The sequence below is a fragment of the Corvus moneduloides genome, chromosome 22, assembly GCF_009650955.1.
Source record: "Corvus moneduloides isolate bCorMon1 chromosome 22, bCorMon1.pri, whole genome shotgun sequence".
Lineage (NCBI taxonomy): Eukaryota > Metazoa > Chordata > Aves > Passeriformes > Corvidae > Corvus > Corvus moneduloides.
Genome location: NC_045497.1, coordinates 6325240 through 6347309, shown reverse-complemented (window position 1 = coordinate 6347309; position 22070 = coordinate 6325240). Strand labels below are relative to the sequence as shown.

Genomic DNA, 22070 nt, shown 5'->3' with positions numbered 1-22070 from the left:
TAATTTATTGCCCTAAAATCTGGGGAGTGGGAAACAAAAAGACAAACATTAAACCAACATATTTCCTCACCACTCCCCACTCCTTTCTCAGATTCAGTTTTGCTTCTTCACTCCAAACTCCCCTAATAGCTCCTCCCCCCCAAAAAACGTGGTGTAGGGGAGATTGAGGGCAGCAGGTCAAGGTCAGCACAAAGTGGATTCTTCCTCTTGCTCCTTCCTCCTCCCCTTTCCTGTGCTCCAGCATGGGAACCCCAGAGGCTGCAGTCCTTCAGGAAAACCTCCCGCAGTGTGGTCCTTCATGGGCTGTGTTTTCTTCAGGAATATCCATTTGCCCTGGAGCGGTTCCCCACGGGACGCTGTGTGAGTATCTGCCACGGCATGGTCCCCTCCACAGAGCAGGGAACATCCGTCCTGGTCTGAGTCCTCCTTGGGCTGCAGGGAAAATCTACACCCCCATGGAGCCCCTCCTGCTCCACCTTGCTGCTCCTCTCTCGCTTCTCTCTTTGCTCTTTCCTTCTCCTCCCACCTGGTATTTTCTTCCCTTTCTGAAATGTTTTCACAGAGGCACCATCAGCTTCACTGGTGGGCTCAGCCTTGGCCACGGAGCTGACTGGGACCAGCCCCCTGAGACCACTGCACACCCCCAGCCCACCAAATCTTTCCTGTCAAAGCCCAGGCAGGATGGCAAGCTGCATCCCCAAATTCAGCTACGGAAATGGGGTGGGAGAGGAACTCAAGAAGAGGGAGGAGTTTCTGGAAGCAGGAGAGGTGTGGGGACCCCAGCAGGTGCTGCAGGAGGGAAGGGGCTCAGTGTGGGGGGAATTTCCCACCCTGCTGATTTCCAAAGGTTCTGCATTAGTCACGTTAGTGCCAACGGTTGTTTCTGAGCAGGGATGGAAAAATAACTCAGCTGGAGAGAGCCTGGTGGGCATTCTGGCTCTCTGCTCCAGGACAACCTGTGTAAAATACCTGGGAATGCAGCATTCCTTGGCTGGAAATGGAGACAGGTGCAGCCAGACCGGGCAGCTTGGGACCTGGGCAGGTCTTTGTGTTGACGTGCAGCTGAGTGGGGGGAGAAGCCTAAACAGCCCCCAGCCAGCTGTTTGTTTTGGTCGTTCCCTCTCCCACTGACTCCTGGTCAGAACTATTCCACGGATTGACCTTTGCAGCCCCAGGCTGTAGCCGGTGTTATGAAACACAAAATCCTGCAGTGCCCGTTCGATGCTCGCTCCTGGCTGTGGTTCCCTGGGTCACAGGGATGCTCTGGGAGCAGGAGGGAGAAGCTGCCCTGGAAAACACAACGTCTTCTTACGCCCCTTCTGAGGTTTCTCTAAGCTGGGGCCCAGTGGAAAACCATTCAGTGGAGGCCACTCTCAGCCCCCCTGCCAAGGACGGGGTTGAGAAATATCAGTAGTTTGGCTTAATAAGTAAGTTTTAAATCACAATAGGCCACTTGGAGTTATAATACTGTGTGGTTTAGCTGCTTGCTTAGCTTTCCTTTCTCAGTCTGAGTAGCTGGATTTGCAGAAGCCTCAAGTCACAAGCTCTGAACTCTCACCCAGATGTGCGTTTGGGTGGAATGGAGTTCATCTTCTCAGTAACTTTCCTCGTAGCTGGTACAGAGCTGTGTCTGAATGCAGTAGGAGAACACTGCTGATAACACACTGATGTTTGAGCTGTTTCTGGGCAGTGCTTTCCCTAAATCAGGAATGTTTTGGGCTCTCAAGCTCTGCTGGCTCAGCGAGTGCTAGGAAGCACAGAGCAGGAGATGAGGAGGCTCCAGCTATCAGTGGAAGCTGCAACTCCACAAGATAAGAGAAGTCAATGGCCAGTCTGTGTGGAGACAGGAGGAGTCCAGTAAGGTGTTAGCAGACCCCATAACAAAAATCACCACTGGAGGCATGAAGAGCACATGCACGAACTGTGAGGTAGAAAAGCCCAGGGATCTCTTTGTTCAGAGTCCCTCTGCAGAGACACCCAGCTCAAGATGTTCCTATTGCTGTAGCACTCAAATATTGGGATTTTTTTCTGCAATAGTATGTCTGAGACTCTGCTGCAGGAAGCCGAGGACAAAGAAACCTTTTTTTAACAGTTTCATGACCCAGGTGGGACCCAAGACCACAGCCTTGGATCCTTTCATCTCCAAACATCCATTACTGGCAATGTGTGAGCTCCCCTGGGACCTTTGACGTGGGAGGCTGTGGCGGTTTAAGAATGGAATTCTCCAATTTAGTGCTCCCATGCTGCCCCTCACTCCCCTCTCCCCCTCCACCTGTGGGTGGCTGAAGAGGACTGGAGGCACATAAGATAAAGATCGTGGGTTGAAATAAGAACGATTTACTGGAAACAGCGATGAGATAAGAAAATGAACGGTAACAGCAACAATACAGAGGGTGTAAGAAACTATTCACATGGAAAAAACCAACTGATAATAGACAATACCCGACCACTTCCTTGACTGGAAGGGACCCCTTTTCACCCTTCTCCCAGAAGAGTCCCTTTCCCTGCTCCCAGCAATTCCATGAGGTGGCACAGAACAACCTCCAGGTCCTGGCCATGCCTCTTCCCAGCCAGTGCAAAAATTAACCCTGTCCTGATCAGAACCAGGACCGAGGCGCCAAAGGATGAGTGTTAAAATTCCATCAGATTTGGTGAAAATACTGGAGTGAGTTTCTCTGTCAGGGAGGGTTTGAACCCCGCTCCTGCTGCATAAAGCACACATAGAATAAGATTTAAATCCCTCTTAGTTCCTGAAAATGATGGGAAAATAGACCCAGCACTGGGAAAGGGACACCTTTGACTGCAGTACTACAAAACTGTGAAAGAATCTTTGGCACAGCAGGTGTATCAAAAAAGCACCCAGACATTTTATAACCAGAGATAGAGCCCCAGCAGAGCAGTTGCCACCACAGGGGACCTTTGACAGCACAAACTCACCTTTCTGAGGCATCAACTTGGTTCCCAGGACAGAGGGATTGTTGGTATGTGTGGGATAACTGGGCATGAGACCACCATAAAGAACGCTGGTAGCAGGGACAGGAGGAAATCAGAGTTCCCAGAAATGGGGAGTGACAAAACCATGAGGAGCCTGATCTACTGTAATTAGCGAGGACGTCATCAGCAGCCACATTCACCAAAAGTTGGGCACAGCTCTGGGGCACAGACACGGGGCTGCACAGGCTCCACTGGATATTTTGGGCACTGTCAGATTCTGGACTGCTACTGGAGGTACTGGAATGAAGGGGTGGTACTGGGGAGAATGCCCCTACTAATGCCTTTTCCTGGTCTTAAAATCAAGAGTCAGACACGGTTAGAAGGAAAAAGGGATTTTACTTTGGTATTTATTTTAAGGATCCTTAGGTGCACATGTCCAGGTCATATGCACTGAGATGCACCCCACAATGCCCACCCCCAAAAGATCTGGTATAACGTTATAGGTGCTACTAATTAGCACATCTATCAAAGATTCCCCAATGAGAGGCTCGAGTGAGCCCCCCCTCCCCACGGAACCTTCCCCTGGAAGGCTCTATCTTAGTTTACAGAATGTGTTCTGGAGAGGACCTTGGGGTCTGGGGCACACTGATCCCTAACTACAAAGCTTCTAAAATGTTGAGTCTCCCAGCTGAACAAACAAGTCCAAGAATGTAGGCAAAAAGCACTGAGAATACAGAAGTTATAGAAAGGTATAAAAGAAAAGGCAAAAAAAATCTTCATGGCCTCACTACCTGTGAAGATCTGAAGAAGGAATAGGATGGCCGGTGCCCTGAATTGCATAACCCCCCTGGATCTGGAACGTGACTGGGTGCATAACCATGGCCTCCTCTTTGGGAGAGCATTCAGGATGTACTTTATATATTATATTATATTATATTATATTATATTATATTATATTATATTATATTACATTACATCCGTTCATTATCAGCATGTCCAGCTCACAGCATGTTACGGATACTCACACCCCAGCTCCCCATTTTCCACTCTGCAGTACTGCTGGAGCCAGGAAATCACCAGCAATCCTCCCTCTGGCTGCATCCCAGGACAGATGCTGTGCTGCTTGTGGAGGAGTGAGGCCTGACCCGTTAATCCATGCTCAGAGAGGCTGGCAGCTGGATTAGTGCTTCAGAAGCTCTTAACATCTGCAGCTGCAGGACAGCCCCAAATTCCTCAGCTGGAAGCCGGAGGTAGCAGCAAGGCTGGTAAGAGCTCTTTTTGGGGGGTTGGGGATTGAATCGCCTCTGCCAGGTAGAGGAATGAGGGAGATTTTATGGGAGATTTTCTGGGAAAGATGGTGGTGGTGGCATTATCTTGGCACTTCCAATCCTATCACGCAGTCCCTTGGCTGTGGCTGTGATTCCCAAGGCTAAGGGTGTGTTGTTGGCTGTGTAGAGGGAACAAGGCAAAGGAGGCTTGCAGGGGGCTGGAAGGACCCTTTGGAGGAGCCACAGTGAAAATGTGCCAGCCTTGAAGGTCTCAAAGCTCCAATTTCTTGTGTTTGGAGATGAGGTGAGGATGGTCAAGGGAAATGGGAAGTCCCAGAGCTTGGGGGTGAACCCAAGATGCTGCCAGACCAGAGGCAGAGAGAGGGAAGGTGTTGCTGAGGACTTACCTTGTGTGATTACTGTGCTTTATCTCATGGAATAGTTTGGGTTGGAAAGGACCTTAAAGATCACCTCATTCCAACCCCCATCTCCCTATCCAAAGCCAGTCTCTCCCTGCTGCTCTGCTTACCTGAGCTGGGCTTCGTTACTCGGGCTTTTGTTACCTCCTTGCTCTCTGCTTTTTGCCTGCACCAACTGCTTGTTCCTCTTCATCACAGGGGTTCATGAGCCCTTTATTTGTGGGGACCAGCAGCTCAGGGGATGAGAAGAGCCACCTGAGCAGCCATGGAGGGGTTACAGCTGCGGGTAAGGATCCCCTCCTTCACCTCCCACTTCAGAGTGCGCGGCAGATAAGGGGGAAGAAATCCCAGCTCCACCTCTGTCCTGTGAGCCTGGGAGCTGGGAATGACTCCCTTGTCTGTCACTGGGAGGGAACTCCAGGAGGCTGTTCAGGATTAAGCCCAGAGAGTGCCTGAGCTCCCAGCTTATCTCCCCACATCCCCTCCCCTCGAGTAGCTCCCGGGGCTGGCTGGAGGCACTCAGGGACTGGCCCTCTCCTGCTTAATCGCCTCCTGTTCAGATGTCAGGAGGAGATGAAGCTGCTATAAATAGATGGTGAAGCCCTACTGGTTTCAGCTGTGATTCACACACATGGCACAGAAGCTTTAGGAAGAATTAACATCCAATCTCTCAGGCACTTTCCTGTGCAAATGCCATCCTGTCCCTGTCACTCTAAGCTCCTTTCCTGAGGGAGATCAGCAGCACTCTGTGGAGGGCCTGGATGGGCCAAATGGATGGGGAAACCCAGAGCAGGACTCCTGGGGAGATAAAGCTGGAGAAGGACTTTTGGGGAGATAAACCCGGCTGCTCCAGCCGGTGACAGAGCAGCACCTGCCCGTGACACGGAGCTGCCTTTGGAAGATGCCAAGGGCTCCTGCTCCCCCCTGCCCAGGGCTGAGGCCGGCCAGGATGGGGCTGTTGAGGTGCCCACACGCCTGGAGGAGGGACAACAGCCTTTGGGACTGAGGCAGCTCCTGGAGATGGTACGTGAGGGGCTGGGGGTCTTTCTGGCTCTCCCTAATCCGTGCTGAGCTGCGCCTTGACCAAGCGACCCTGGTGGGGCAGGACAGTGACCTGGGTGGTCCACGGGGAATCCCCAGTTTCTCTCCCCATCCTAATTTTGCAAAGCTCAGGGGGAAAAAATGTATCCTCCTGCTAAGCTCTCCCCATGGGAAGCTGTGTGCACTCATTCCTGCATGTGTTTGCATTCATTTGCATGTGTTTAAGTGCTCAGCATCCCCCTCCCCCTGCCTTGCTGTGTCTGTGCTGTGAGCAGTGACGGTCACAAAGACACAGAGTGAAGGGGAAACCAGAGGAAGGTGAGACCAGACAGGTCCTGGAGTGGGAATTGTGTGAGTGTTTATAGGGATCTATCCATCTGCTTGCCTGACAGCCTCCCCAGTACAGGGGGAAAGCGATATTTCCCTGGAAGGTAGTTTGGAGGGTAGAGCATCTCCTCAGGTGGATGAATATTTCTCATACTTTCGGGTGTCTGGTGTCCCATCAATAAAGGAGAGATCCATGTCTCTAGTCCATAGTATTGCCAGGGTTTCTTTGCATTCCCACTGCATCACAGGGCAGAGAACGAAAAAGAGCCATTCAGAGCACTCATGATTCACAAGAAATAAAGGGGAGTTTGGACTGAAGGATGAGTTTGGACTAAAAGATGAGCTCAAAGTTCCTATCTTTGTGTGCTCAGTTAGTGGCCCAGGGAGTGTGGAGTCCATGAGATGAGGAATACACCAGAAAATACTTGTCCTCTCACCTTGTTCTTCAGGACTCGCAAATCAGGGCTTCTCAGTGAAGCAAGGAAAGAGGCAGAAGGAGGGTCAGAGGAACTGAAAATTGGTGGAGGAGTCAATGTTGTTAAGATGGGACTAGATCCAAGAAAGTCGTGCCATGACCACTCCAGGGCAGAGGGCCCTGTCCCACTCCTCGCTGCAGGAAAACAGCCCCAGGTGACATCCTTGAGCACACACCGAGCCCTGCCAGCATAAGGGGATTAAAGAGATCTCAGCACAGGCTTCTCTTTGAGTGATGGGATCTCCTGCCTGCTAAGGCCCTGCGGGAGGTTGGTATAGCCAAACAAAAATGGGATTGCTGTCAGGATGGCATTCCCCTATTTAGAAACACATCACAGGCAGGAATATGGACCTGGAGTGCTCGGGCAGGCTCAGCTGCAAGTGGATCTGCAGGCACCTGCCCAGTCTAAAGCCATCCTTGAATTTTAATTGTTATGGAAGAACCTGATATAAGCTGCTTTCAGAAATTCCTGTAGGAATGCCCGACCAGGCTGAAGGGCTTCAGGAAAAATTGTGATATATTTCTGCTATTACGCAGAAAGTGGAACTGCAACCCAGAGTTCCAGTGAAGGCTGGGAAACCCAGCTGGATCCACAGAGTCATGTGCAAGTCTGGGAGAGGCTCTGCAGATTCCCTGGCTGTGAGTGACAAGGCTCAGTTGATTTGCAGAAGCTTTTGCATGAACTATCCCATATCTCAAAAGCAGGGGGGGAAAGGGCTGTGTGGAAATCTAAAGGGAATATTTCAATCTGTCTATCCTACAAGTGAGTCCAGACAACCTGAAACAGCTTAGGAATGTGGAGCATATTGGATGCAAATGGCAGGCCATATGTTTTATAACATTAATTGCCAAACTTTCAAAAGCACCCTCCTGACCTCCTGCAGGCAGTGAAGGAGCACAGCTCAGGCTCAGGCACCTCCTCATTTGTCATCTGTTCCTTGTTTTTCTTCAACATTGATCTGGTTCTCTCACCAACCTGGATGGTCTCCAGTGTTGTGAGAGCTGCACACACTCAAATATCAGCCAGTTTCCCAAAACATGGCATCTGTAAATGCCAAGCTTACAGATGGTACGTGATAGAATGGGATTTGCAGGCACAACAGAGAAGGGTAAGGGCAGCACAGAGTGAATAATTCCATCATTCATCTAGAAAAGCTGGATCTGCTCAGATGGTCTGGCTGGTGGCTGCCATGAGCAGATGCTGGACTCTGGAAAAAGGGGCTGCAAAGATATCCAGGAATAAGTCATGGTGGTTGAGAAGGGAGGAAGTGAGAGCTGTAACTGAGACTCCTGCCAGGCTGGGATGATGAGCTTCACCTGCAGGGAGGGGAGAAGGCAAAAGGAGTGGTTGATGTTCCACAAGAAACACCAAGGAGAGGAGAGTTATGGCTCACAGAGCTCATTGAAAGCCAGGAAGGCATTTCTGGTTCCAGTTACCCCAACATGGGCTGGTCTGCCCTGCCCTGGTGCAGCAATGGTACTGAAATTATCCCAGAATCCCAGAATAGTTTGGGTCGAAGAGACCTTAAAGCCCATCCCATTCCACCCCTGCCATGGGCAGGGACACTTCCACCAGAGCAGGTGAGTCCTGTCCCTGCAGCAGCTTTATTCTCCAGCACAGGGGCCTCTCTCACAGCTGACACACACAGGTGTTTTCTCTCTCAGAGCCCATTTCTTTTCCATTCCCAGCAGGCACCCAGCAGCCAGAGCTTCCTCAAACTCGCTGCCATGGAGGTGAAGTGGATCCACGTCTTGGTCGTCTTCCTCTTCCTGCTGTCTGTGGCCATGACCGGCTGCTTCCTGTGGCAGTACAGCCTCCCCAAGGTGGAGCCCAGTGAGTAGTAGGTTTTAACCTTGGTCATGGTGTGGCACAGGGATTTGGAAGACTAGGAAAAGCTTTCTTCCCATTTCTCCCCAAAGAGCACTTCCCCAAACACAGATTCGCCCAGAGAGCAATAAAGTTTTGTCCTCCTTTCTGGTTCAAGGCCACAGAGGAGGTGAAGGCTGGGTTGATGGAGGTACCATGTCACTCTGCTGGTGTCCAGAGAAGCTCCATCAATCCTGGCCGAGCCGTGGTTAACTGCTAAGGCGGCATTTTATTTTAGATTCTTTATCTTGGTTTTTTCTGTTGTAAAAGTTACTCCAGTTCAGAACTGGCTTTGTTTCATACCTTACCATGTGTTTCAGCTTCAGGGTTTGCTCCCTTTCCTATTCCCCAAATCTTTGCATTGGCTTAAGCCAATTCACATTAGAATTCATGGAACCACAGAATCACAGAATGGTTTGTGCTGGAGGGGCCTTAAAGCCCATCTCATCCCACCCCTGCCATGGGCAGGGACACCTTCCACTATCCCAGGCTGCTCCAAGCCCCAGTGTCCAGCCTGGCCTTGGGCACTGCCAGGGATCCAGGGGCAGCCACAGCTGCTCTGGGCACCCTGTGCCAGGGCCTCCCCACCCTCACAGGGAGGAATTCCTTCCCAATCTCCCATCCAGCCCTGCCCTCTGGCAGTGGGAAGCCATTCCCTGTGTCCTGTCCCTCCATGCCTTGTCCCCAGCCCCTCTCCAGCTCTCCTGGAGCCCCTTTAGGCCCTGCAAGGGGCTCTGAGCTCTCCCTGGAGCTTCTCTTGTGCAGGTGAGCACCCCCAGCTCTCCCAGCCTGGCTCCAAGAGGGGCTCCAGCCCTTGGAGCAGCTCCGTGGCCTCCTCTGTTGATTATAGGAAACTCAACCAATCCACTCAAGGCACTGAATGCGCAAGGATTAAATATCCACGGTGTCAATGCATCAGAGCTTTAAGTAGCTGAAAGGCGGCATAAAATCTACGATGAAGGTTCCAGAGGTATTTCAGAGACCAAGATCTGAAAAGGTTTCAAACCACACGTTTTTATCACAGAGTACCAGGCTGCCTGTAGGCTCTGTCCACCTCCATGACTTCCTAGTGCCATTTCCCTCCTCATGCCTGATGCTTCATGTTCCCCTGGTAAGCAAGAAGATGCCATTTTGTTCCCAGCTGTACAGGGTAGCTGTATGTATGAACACCTTGGGATCAGCTGGGAAAATAGTGCCTCCAAGTAAGGGAGTTCCTGTCTCTCCCTGAGTTTAAAGACCTTTTCTGGCCACAAAAATTGAAGCTGTCTGTGGGATATGCAGGATGCAGCTGATTCAGGAGGCAACTAATAGAGTAGGTGTGGGGCCTACCAAGTGTTGTTGGTGCTGGATTTCAGGTGGCACTCATAGGTCACTCCTGCCCCCATTTCTGAGGTGATGATACACAAGGGATGACTCTTGCTCACTGTTCTCCTGAACTCCAGCTCAGACTTTCCTCTAGACATGGGCAGGCCCTTCCAGGGGGGCTAAACCCACTGCCAGGCACCCCAGAGTCTTCTGCAGCCCCAGTCCTTTACTCTCCCAGGTTGCAGTGATGCCATGATGATTTTTTGCCTTTTCTTTTATACCCCTGTTATACCTTTTACAACTTCTGTATTCTCAGTGCTTTTTGCCTACATTCTTGGACTTGTTTGTTCAGCTGGGAGACTCAACATTTTAGAAGCTTTGTAGTTAGGGATCAGTGTGCCCCAGACCCCAAGGTCCTCTCCAGAACACATTCTGTAAACTAAGAACCATCCAGGGGAAGGTTCCTTGGGGAGGGGGGCTCACTCGAGCCTCTCATTGGGGAATCTTTGATAGATGTGCTAATTAGTAGCACCTATAATGTTATACCAGATCTTTTGGGGGTGGGCATTGTGGGGTGCATCTCAGTGCATTCGACCTGGATGTGTGCACCTAAGGATCCTTAAAATAAATACCAAGATAAAATCCCTTTTTCCCTTCTAACCATGTCTGACTCTTGATTTTGAGACCAGGAAAAGGCATCAGCAGAGTCAGTTGAAGTACATCCCGTGTCCATCCCGTGTCCATCCTGTGTCCATCCCACGTTGGAATAAGCAATAACAGGGCACAGTGCCGCTGTTTCACACGAGACAGAAATAATTCAGGGTTGTCCCTTCCCTGTGCAGAAGCATCCCTTAGGCCAACGCAAGCAAGAAAGTTTGTGGTGGCTGCTGGGCGAGGTTAAAGCTTGTCCACGTGTCTGTTGTCAGTCCTGTCACCCTAAACTGTTTTCCAGGTCCTTCTGTGATGGAGGTGAGGTCAGAAGCTGTGCAGATGTGTCCCCGCTATCCTGAGCCAGTCCCACTGGACCACCCCCTCCCCATCCTGAAGGAAGCGTTGGAGAAGGTCTGTGGGGAGGAGGGACCAGAGGGACACACAGCTCTTGGCTGCTTTTCTCCAGGGGTACAGGGGACATGGTGGATTTTGCCGCTGAACATCCCTGGGGAAGGAGGTGGGGAACTGAGGAGGGGGAGAACGTGTGAACCTAGAAATGGATGTGTAAAACTCCTTCAGTGAACAGGTCAGTGAGCAGCTCTCTTGCCCAGAGGGTGAGCTGGGATGGACAAACATCATCACTTGTCCATCAGAAGGCCTGGAGAGTTTCCACCAGCATGAAATGGTGGCTCTTGGCACCTGGTGCATTATGTGGCAGCCTTCATGTCCTGAAGAGTACCTGGCTCAGGTTCTCCCTGGTTCCAATTCATCAGCCAGTGCCAATTCCTTATTTTCTTGCTTTGCTGGCTTTCCCCAAGCCTCAGTTTAAAAATTAAAAAGATGCTTGTATGTAACTCCTGAGAAGGGAGTGGAGGGGAAGGGGAAGGGGAAGGGGAAGAAGACCGGCAGTTGGATGAAAGAGGGTGCAATTCACTGTCAGTATATCCTCAGTATGAGGTGGATCTGACATCTTAGCACTGCCTGAACTTCTGGCAGGCTCCATGTGCTCTAAGGAAATACTGCAGTGTTGCCCTGACTGTCTGGACCATAAGGACAGTCATTCTCTGACCTCTGCCAGGTCAGAGATTTTTAGGCCCCTATCACCTGCTCTCTCTCTCACTTGTCTCCTTCTCACAAGTAGAAGGCAATCAGCACTGTGAACAATATTCAACATGCAAGTGCATCAGGGATTCATACAGTGAAAAAAAAAATATATTTTATGTTACTTCTCTAATAATCCCTCCTATTTTATTTGCCTTTTTTTCTGCCTTAAGGCACTGAGCAAATGTTTCCATAGGAACATCCACCTCAGCCCTGGGGTCTTCTTCCTGAGAGCTCAGGCCCAGCTTTGGGCAGTTTCCCTGCACACACATGGCTTTATCCACACTGAATTTCAATTCCCATCACTTCACATCCACTTTTACAAAGTTTCTGCCTGTCCTTGGAATCTTGAAGAGCATCTCTTACTTCTGTCAACTTCCTGCAGGTGCAGGCAGGTCTAAAGGTCAGACTCTCTCTGAGAAAAGGAGGATCATGATTGTTGGAATGAATCTTAGAGCCACATGGGTTGGAAAAGAATGTTAAAGCTCATCCAGTCCCATCCCTTGCCATGGGCAGGGACACCTTCCACTAGCCCAGATTGCTCCAAGCCCTGTTCAACCTGGCCTTGAACACTGCCAGGGATCCAGGGGCAGCCACAGCTGCTCTGGACACCCTGTCCCAGGGCCTCCCCACCCTCACAGGGGAGAATTTCTTTCCAATATCCCATCTAATCCTGCTCTCTGGCAGCGGGAAGCCATTCCCTCTTGTCCTGCCACTCCAGGCTCTTGTCCAAAGTCCTTTTCCATGGTCTCTGTGAGCCCAGACCCTTCTCAGGAGGTGCTGGTGCACCAGATGTACACATCTACAGATGTACCAGATGGGCCACTGGTCCATGGCGAGGGAGGGCAAAGGACCCCAACAGAAGGGCTGGACAAGCTGGATGTTTCCACTTGTGGCTCTCAGTGCCCTTCCCCTGGCCATCCAGTGAAGAGATTCCAAGGACATGGCTCAGTTTGGCTTTTCTTGTCTCGAGTGCTGGGTCTGGAAGGGCATTTCCTATGTCTTAACCACGGTGTGCAAAACAAAATGGGTGCCTGAAAATGCAAATGATATGTGCAAGATGAGGACAGAGCTTTGAAAAAGTCCCAAAAGGGCAAAATCGATTCATTCTGCTTGCAGAGGTGGGTGGGGCACAGCTGGATGAGGGGTTCTGCACAGCCCTGGCACAGCAGGGAGCCAGGAGCAATCACAGCCCTTCAGTTGCTCAGAGCTGTTCCTCAGGTTGTGGTTTAAACAGGAGCCCAAGCTCCAGGGTGTTTCATGGCATGAGGAGTGTCGTGGGATATCTGAAAAGTCTTTCTCTCATACATCTTTGGCCCTAAAATACCAGTGCAAAGAACAGATGTGCAGAATACAAATTAAAAAAGAAGAAATTACAATTATTACATGTTGGTGTTTGGTTTTAATCATAAATATTACAAGCATGAGCACACAGTGGACATGTAGACTGAAAAAGGACACAGGATAACTCAACAGAAGCAATTCTAAGAAACAGATAAACATTTAAAATACTTCTTTTTGCCAAAACACCACTCACAGGATCCCTCTCGAGTGCTTGGGTGTAACAAGGGCTGATGGTCTGGGCCTTCCACTGCCTGGTACAGACTGGAAGCATTATAAGACTCTTCTTTTGGATGCTCATGATCTCCCTTCCTTCCCCAGGTGGATCTGATGCTGCGGCAGAAGATGCACAACTCCGGCCTGCCAGCCATGTCGGCCATTGTCGTCTACAACGACACCGTGCTCTGGACGGGCAACTTCGGGAAGAAGAACGGCTCCGACCCCACCTCAGGGCTGCCCAACGAATACACCATCTACAGGTGAGACACCTGGCACGGGTGTGAGAGCCAGGAAAGGGCGGATACCCCTATGGAGAGCTGGTATCTGGGAACAGAGATGTCGTCACAAACTGCTGGTCCATGCAGGAACCTCTGCTGGCTTTTGCTGGAACTTTGTGAGACAATGCTACAGCAAGTTCCCAGATTATTACATGCTGGTGGCTTACTGAGAGACTTTGGATTTATTTATGTATTTTTTCATTTAATTCTGACAATATTTTTAATTGGAATGGCAATGACCCTAAAGAACCTGAAACATACTGCTCCTTACATGGGAATGGCTTCACGTCCAGGGCACAAACCTGAAGACCAAGAGATGGCACAGATTTGGAGAACAGAGAGGAGACAGTGCTACCAGATTTACAAAAATAATAATAAATGTCAGTTTAGGAAAAACTGATGTTTGGGGTGGATATCTACTGAACACATAAAGTAGACCCACAAGCTTATTCATCGTCCCAGTGAAGTCAAAGTCATATTGGCTGTTATATTTTAGGTTAAGACAGAATCAAGCTCTTAATGTGAGGTAAAAACAAAAAAAAAAAGAGATGAAGGGAATGCTTCCTTCCTCTAAAGACCAATTTTCAGTGAACTGTAACTGTGTTATCTAAGAAACATGGGCTGCACTCTGACTATAAAATTGTGTCCTCATAATGAACAATTTTGGAAAGTTTCGGCAGCTGTGATTATCTGTTCTTCCCCATCCGTATAATGGTAAAATGACCTCCTGCTATTTTCCTTCCAGAATCATTGAATGACTTGGGTTGGAAGGGACATTCAAGGTCTGGTTCCAACCCCCTGCCATGGGCCAGGAGTCAGGTCCGCGTCCCTGGGTGGGCTCGAACCACCAACCTTTCGGTTAACAGCCGAACGCGCTGACCGATTGCGCCACAGGGACGGCCTGGATAGACCCAAAAACTGTGGCTATCTGGCATTTAGGGACAGTCTGGTGTGGGCCTGGCAGTGCTGGGTAAATGGTCCAACTCGATGATCTTAAAGGTCTTTTCCAACCTAAATGATTCTGTGATTTTAACCTTTAAAATTCCAATAAACTACTTGAGAGTTTTTATGGTATTTACTAAGCAGTAATTTACAATTTACGCCATTTTATGAATGCCAAGTGAATAGAAAGAGATCTGCAGCCCACTGCACTGCTGGGGACAGACAGAGGTTATGCTGCAGTCTATAAAGATTCAGATTTAAGGATATTAATTCAAACTTCCTACCTGTATTTTAGGCATTCCCTCTGGAACAAACAAAGGTGTCGCACATAAAACCACGGTGATCTCATGTGCTGACCTTCTTTCCCCTTGATTCATGGGCTTCTTAATGCTAAATTTCTCCAAATGTTTCTTCCCCAACAGAATTGCCAGCGTCTCCAAGATCTTCCCCACCATTATGTTGTACAGGATGTGGGAGGAAGGAAAAGTCACGTCCCTTGATGACCCATTGGAGCGTTATGCCCAGAACTTTGTTATTAAGAACCCTCTGGGGAGGCTCAAGGACTCAGAGCAGAGATACACAGCAGACGGGCTGGTTTTTTTGGAAAAACGCTCGATGCCACTGAAGCCATCCCCGGTCACCCTGCGCAGAATGGCCAGTCAGCTCTCAGGTGAGGCAGCTCCCTGCGTGTCCCTGGGCCTCTGTGCCCCTGGAAAGACCCCACAGAGAGAGCAGACCATATTCCAGGAATAAAACAAGGCTGCTGGGACGCTGCTTCCCAGTCTGGACCCTGCACCGTGCATCCCTTCACAGGGATCAGGCAGGGCCCTTGGAAGCAGGGTGTCAGCAACTTCATGGAGTGCTCAAAGGGAACTCTTGTCCAGGACACCTGCCAGGACAGGGGCTGAGATGAGGAGGTTTTATTCCCCTGCAAGGTGACCACAGATTCCTTTCAGGTGACCACAGATTCCTTTCAGGTGAACACAGACTCCTTTCTCCTCGGTACCATGAAATCAGGCTCCAGTTGCACAACACTGTTTTGTACTCCAGTCCCAAGTGCTCTCATTTTTCTGAGATGTAGAGTTGAGGGTCAAATCTCTTTGCTTTGAATAGAAAGACCTTGATTGCTGAGCTAAATTTAGCTGTCAGTGTGGTTCCTGATCCGGGATTCCTGGGCTATTAATAGCTTGGCACTTGCTGTCAGAGGAGTGTTAATCTGCTGCTACCTTCAGAATTGAGGAATTCGTATGTTAAGGGAGAAGGAACTCGCAGGACTAAGAACTTTAACCTTTCTCAGAAACAAAGCTGCTAATACTTGACTGAGGAATTATAAAATGTAATGGGCAAAAAGAGTGTGCTGATATCACACGTGGTATTTTGGTTAATCTCTGTAACCCTTGCATTATTCCAGATGGGAATAAATGCCCTAAAATTAGGACCTAAAATCAAAATAGCATGTCTGCAACTTGCAGGACCTCAGGATGGGGTACAGCATCAGCTGAAGCAAGTGAATATGAAAATGAGGGCTCCCCAAAACTGAATGATACTGAAACCTGGAAAGAAGCAGATAAACAACCCAAAGTGGCCAGCGGCCACATCCCTGCCCAGATGCTCTCCCTGCAGACAAGGTGTGGCTCTATCCAGCCTGACATCGTCTTCAGGGGAACCAGCTGTGCCTGGTCCCCTCTGACACATGAGCACCTGAAGCTGCTCTAACTGCTCCTGTCACCCAGGGAGGTGTGAAGTGCACCTCAGAAATGTTGTAAGGAGCATAAGTCAAAAGGGTACCTGGTCATGGCATAATTCCTGGTACTGTGCAGCCCTTCCATTGCTTCCATCACTGTGCTGGATTTGTGCCCCTGCTCAGCTCCTTTTATGCTCCAATGTATTTTTGGATTTTAGAATGTGGCCCAAATTTCCCAGACCACCCCAGCAGGACCACACCAACCCTCGGACCCTAACAACTCAGGAGAAGGAAATGCACGGTTTCAAAATCCCAACCACAAATCAAAGGAACGTTCCGGTTCCACTTTCCCTTTGCTGTGTGTCAAACCCCAAAAAGGAATAAGTTCTGCTTAGCACCAGGATCAAAGCCACCGCATGACACATTGTAAAGTGGGTTTCATCTGAATTCTTCCAGTGGAAACTGATCTGTAATAGATCCTCATTATCTGGTCTCTCCATTTCATATTACAAAAGTAACTCCAAAGGTTTTTCTCCTCAGCACTCGACAGGCCCATTGCTGGAGGGAAGCTCCAGCTTGTCAAGACTGCGATTTTCAAATCCACACGAATGACAGGATGGGATGCGATTGTAAATTCTTAACAACGTGCTTGTCACAACAATTAGCAGCCCATGAGGTAGAAATCAATGACTCTGGATTATATTATGCTCTGGTTTATCATTTCCAATGAACCTCAAGGAGACACTGCACTGCTGTCATGGAGCTGGTGAATTCTCCCACTGCTCCAACATTTTCTTCACTGCCATTGGGGCAAGTTCGTAATGAAGGAGCCCACTGTCCACTGGAAGACGTCAGTGCTTCTCTTATCTGGTCACACAGCTGCACAAATAGCCCCAGAGCAGGGGCAGAAGCAGTGCTCTCACTCCAGCTCAAACACCAAGCTCAGGCCAGCTGAGAAAACCAAGTGTTGCTGCCACAAAAGAATGGGGCCTCATTCAGCTTTGCCAGGACGCAGGACAAGAGGAAAAGGCCTCAAGTTGCACCAAGAGAGGTTTAGATCAGATATTACGAAAAAGATTTCACAGGGAGGGTTGTGAAGTATTGGCACAGGCTGCCCAGGGCAGTGGTGGAGTCACTATCCCTGGAGTTGTTCAAAAAACACGGGATGTGGACACTTGGGGACATGGACTAGTGGTGGACATGACAGTGCTGGGTTAATGGTTGGACTCCATGATCTTGGAGGGCTTCCCAACCTTAGTGAACCCATGATAAAGACATGGTCACTGAGCACACAACTGTGAGTCGTTTTTCTGTCAAAAACACACGTTTCCCAATTTCCTCCCAAACCTCCACATCAAAGCAAGCAGCAAGGATTCCATTCCAAAAGTAGTCCAAGTTCTGGCCTAGACAAGCCATCGATCCTGTGCAGAGGAGCTGGGGTGATTTTAAAAGTACTGACCAAAAGATTTTAGGGAATCCATGTTCAGTGAGGAATTAAAAGTGAAAAGAACTTGATTATTTTCTACATTTAGAAACCCTGAATAATTAAAAGTGGAAAGAACCTTGGTTTTTTCTATATCTTGAAACCCTAAATAAATGTTGATATAGATGAGGGGGAAGATAAAAATAATTTAGGCCAAGCCTGGAGTTGTCCAGAGAAGTTTAGGCCCTCTGTGGTGAAGTGTAAAGAATAAAATCCTGTTAAAAGGGACTGTTAAACACATTTGTAGTCAAGGGAATGCAGTCACGTGGAAATACAGACAGGGATTCCCCAACACCCCTTCTGCCCCTCTCTTCCAAACCACACTTGGAGATCCAGGATATTTTCCATCATTCATCGAGGCATTTTCACGGAGATGCAGCAGCCCAGAGGTAATGCTGGGGTAGGGCCTGTGTAACCCAGAGTCAGGAGCCCATTACTTGATGCTGTGTCCTGCAGCTCGGCAGGAGCAGGCCCTTGCTGTGTCTCCAGAGTTCTCGTGTCCACCACTGGTGCTTCCACTCTGCCATTGAATCTTGCCTTTGTTCTCTCTTCACCAGAGCCATCATTTCCATTATTTCTCTCCCTTTCCCACGGCACAGGTCTGCCCAGGAGGCTGCGATCCACCAGCCTGCTCTGGAAGGGCAACACACAGGACGCCCTCACGCTGCTCAAAGACGACGTCTTGGTGGCCGACCCAGGAACCAGGTCAGATACCTTCATTTAGGAGCTTTTGGTCTGGATGTGTTCTCCACTCTCAGCCTCATTCCCAGCCTCCATGGCCAGTGGCTAAAAGGCAGCCATTCCCAAAGGGAGCTTCAGCCATCTCCCCACATGCCTGTCAGAGGCAGAAAAAAGTGACTGTTGGAGGTGTCAGGGTTGGGTTTAATTTTTTAAGCCCAGATGAGCCAAGTCAAACTGCTATAGTTCATTTCATGAGCCTTAAATGATGCAGGTTTTCAAAAGTGGGAAGGCACTTTAAACAGTTTAAATCATCACAGATTTCAGTTAAAATCATGTCTGTGGTGAGTTGTGTGTCTCTAAATTATCTAAAAGGTCTATGAGTGCTTGTTACAATTCCTGTAGCCTGTTAAAAGTCTCTTACCTGGGTTGCAAACACTCAAAAATACCATGGAATCATAGAATCCCAGACTGATTTGGGTTGGAAGAGACATCAAAGATCATCTTTTTCCACCCCTCTGCCAAGGATAGGGACACCTTCCACTATCCAAGGTTGCTCCAAGCCCTGTCCAACCTGGACTTGGACACTTCCCCACAGGATCCAGTGGACAGCAGATGAGGGAAATGATTCAGACTAACTGGGAAAAAACTTTCTAAGAATTGTCTGGGAATTAATTACGGTCTGAAATAATTTACCCAGGATGGCCAAGGATCTACCACGGTCACTTGTGGTTGTTCTGTCCCACATCATGTAGGAGGCTACAACAGATATTCCTTAAAGGATTTTAAGATTTCAATATCATCATCTTCTCTGGTATTTTTATATCTTTATTGAAACTTATCTCTGTTGGTATCTTTATGATCCCCACGAAGATAAATAGGGACATACCCTCATAGTCTCCCAGTGTCTTATTAATTGATATGTTGATAGTTTTCAGTCTCTGTCCTTGTTCTTTGTTATACTTCCCAGCTAACAGATCATTCTTCCCAAAGGAAGTTCCCATCCACTGATATAGATGTTTTAACGTATTTTTCTGTGTTGAAATTCAGCTCCATTTCAGACACAAGGTTTTACATACAGAATGTATTTATTCTTAGGGTAAGAATATATATGCTCATCATGCTTTTATTCAACCAAATGTGTTGGAAAAGGTTGAAGTGGTGCAAATTTGTGATCTAAATAGGCCTTAATGAGATGTGTGGCTTCACACAATTAAAAAAAAACCAACAGGGTTGAAAATAAAATGAATTTTGAAAATGTGTTTTAAAAAAATGCCCCTTCATGTCTTCATGCCATTAAACTTCATTCAAGTGTAAAGACTTCAATCACTTGATGGATATTAAAGACTGGAGCACTCAGGTTTCTTTAATGACTCCACGTTGCTAGATGCTGCTTTGTGGGCTTTTATGTGCTCTTTAAGTGCTTTTACCATCTTAAGGTAGCTTAGGTATCTAAGTGATTATCCCAAGGCAAATCCCCAAAGAGGTTAAAGAGGTTTACCTGGGATTTTGAGACCTTTAGGGCGAGCACCTGGAACTCTCCACACTGCTCTTAGAAAGAATGGATGGTGAACAATTATAAACAGCAAGTCAGGTTATGCAAATACAGAGGGGTTTTTTCTTTTCCATCTCCAGCTCTCTCTGTACATCAGGGTTAAACAGCTCTGCTGATGTTCCCATAAAACATTTCTCTTTCTTGATTTAACAACAAATCCTGGCAACTATGTGCAGCTTTTCTCTGTCTCTCCTTCATCTGTCATTCTATAAAATGTGAATTTTTCCCTAAAGAAGAGAGACCCAGCCACTGGTTTTGCTTATCACTGATGAACAGCTGATCCCAATATATTCCTCTTCCTTCCCAGATGCCACTACAGCAACCTGGCCTTCTCCCTGATGGCCCATGTGCTGGCTGACCATGCAGCCAACGGGCAGTACCAGCGCTGGATCTCGGAGAACATCCTGGACCGCCTGGGCATGGAGGACACCGGCTTCGACATCACGGCGCCCATCCGCTCCCAGATGGCCGTGGGCTTCTACGGCAGCCAGCAGCCGGCCCCGCTTTACGACCTGGGCTGGTACCGGCCCTCTGGCCAGATGTACTCCACAGCTGCTGACCTGGCCAAGCTGGCCATGGTCTTCTTGGGCACCTACCACCGCCGGCTGCTCGAGCCCGACACGGTGAAGACAATGCTGACGCCCCTGTTCAAGTGCTCCGTTGAATACTTTGCTAACAAGACGGGCACACCCTGGGAGATTAACGAGCAGTTGGGATACGATGTCATCAGGAAAGACGGGGACCTCGATGGTTATTCAGCAACCTTCTCTCTCATCCCCAAGCTCCGCCTGAGCTTCATCGTGCTGATGGCAGGGCCCAGACCTCAGGGTGGGGACATTGTGACTCAGACATACGAGTATCTCATCCCTGCCATGGAGACGGCGTTCAGAGAGGCCGACAAAAGCTTGGTTCCTCCTCCAAACCCAATCCCTTATGTTGGCTACTACACCTATTCCAACCTGACTTTCTATGAGATCAAAGTTGGAATTGGTGGGGTGCTGGTCATGCAGCAGTTTGGGCCTCATGTGGAAGAGCTGATCCCTGAAAAGTATAGGACAATCAAGCTCCACCACCTGGAAGATCGTGTTTTCCAAGTCGTTTTTGACAAGGAGTTCCCATGTGTTCTGCACCTGGGCTCTGCCTCCATCTCGCTGGAGACCCAGAATGGGCAGCTCTTTAACTTCTATCCCTTCGACCGCAAGGGTTTGTCCCCTGGCTTTGATGCCCCGGGCCTGAACACCTACAACGTGGTGCGTGTCCTGCGCAAGCCCGTGTTCTACAGCTAAACATTCCCTGCTCTTCCCACCGCTCCTGGGAGCTGGCTCCAAATCTGTGTCTTACCAGACTCTCCTGCCCGTGAGGCTTTGTGGATGCCATTCAAAAGGGAAGGATGGTGGCAAATGACTCTTTTGCCAAACAAATCCTTCCCTCTTCTAGGACAACTTTAATGACTTGTCATTGGCCCCCAGCAGTGCACAACAGGCCAGCTGGCACCTGGAGATGCCTGCAGGAAAAAGAGGTGGGAATGTGCTGGATAGATGTGTTTGGAGGGCATAAAAAAAAGCAAGCACTGAAGAGTCCACTCTTACATTGTCTGATGACCACTGTGGTGACAAACTGCTATCATCAAAGGGTTGACAATTCCCTGGGGCTCTCAGAAAATTTCTCTTCATCAGTACAAGGATTTTTCCAGGGCTTTTCAGGAGCCTGTCTATCACAAACAAGATCCTTTACCTGGGTTTGCCAAAAGCATTATGTGCTGAAAAACGGCAACAGTCTGACACCAGGCTCTGCTTGGGACTCCTGGGATGTGAGGGTCTGTTTCTTTCCTGGGTCATAAACTTTAAAAGTGCAGAGCAATGTGGTTCTGTCTTGGCTCCTTAGATTTCTGCAGAAGTGGTGTTCCTTCAAAGGGATGTTGGAGCAGTGTAGAAGCCGAAGCTCACTTCTGTGAACAGGGGCACAGGAACATAAGCTGAGATGTTCCAGCAGGACTCAGCTCTGTGACTGTCTCAGTATCCAGGAAAGTGTGAGTGTGGTGTGGAAGTTCAGGAATGGATGGGAACCTTTGTGTGTGTTTTGGATGCAAACACACCCACTGTGTTTCTGCAGCTGGGAGTGCAGATGCTGAGGGAAAGTGCCTCAGCCTGGGGAGCACCACTCTGGGGACAGTGCCCCTGCACCTACAGAGCCACTGACACATGTTGTTATCCCTTCCTGTGCCCACTCCCTGCCAAGGCAGGCAGGACAGGGCATATGGGTCACACCAACCCCAGGCAGTGCTCCAGGTGTGGGGCAGAGTGACTGGAAACCTGCCCGGGAGGAAAAGACCCTGGAGGTGTTGGTGGCAGTGAGCCCAGATGTGCCCAGGTGGCCAAGAAGGCCAATAGCATCTGGCCTCTCCCAGCCATGGTGTGACCACAGGACCAGGGCAGTGACTGCCTCCCTGTGCTGGGCACTGGTGAGTCCCCACCTTGAATCCTGGGGCAGTTCTGGGCTCCT

The 22070-nt window shown here is 49.2% G+C and overlaps 1 protein-coding gene and 1 non-coding gene across 5 annotated transcripts; one reads left to right on the top strand and one right to left on the bottom strand.

The window, feature by feature from the left end:
* The first annotated feature begins 4103 nt into the window (after window positions 1–4103).
* On the top strand, window positions 4104–21424 carry LACTBL1 (lactamase beta like 1). 4 transcript variants are annotated; one of them, XM_032131862.1, is made up of 8 exons: window positions 4104–4199; window positions 4820–4907; window positions 8157–8298; window positions 10589–10698; window positions 13051–13208; window positions 14591–14838; window positions 17935–18040; window positions 19876–21424. In XM_032131862.1, the coding sequence occupies exons 2-8, from the start codon at window positions 4887–4889 to the stop codon at window positions 20852–20854; spliced, it is 1764 nt and encodes a 587-aa protein (XP_031987753.1). In that variant the 5' UTR covers window positions 4104–4199; window positions 4820–4886; the 3' UTR covers window positions 20855–21424. The 4 variants fall into 4 exon arrangements, with proteins under 4 accessions (XP_031987753.1, XP_031987752.1, XP_031987755.1 ...); XM_032131861.1 differs by having other exon boundaries at window positions 8154–8298; XM_032131864.1 differs by lacking the exons at window positions 4104–4199; window positions 4820–4907 and adding an exon at window positions 5266–5644.
* On the bottom strand, window positions 14051–14124 carry TRNAN-GUU. Its single transcript has one exon. It is a non-coding gene; the product is annotated as a tRNA-Asn (tRNA).
* Window positions 21425–22070: the final 646 nt, after the last annotated feature.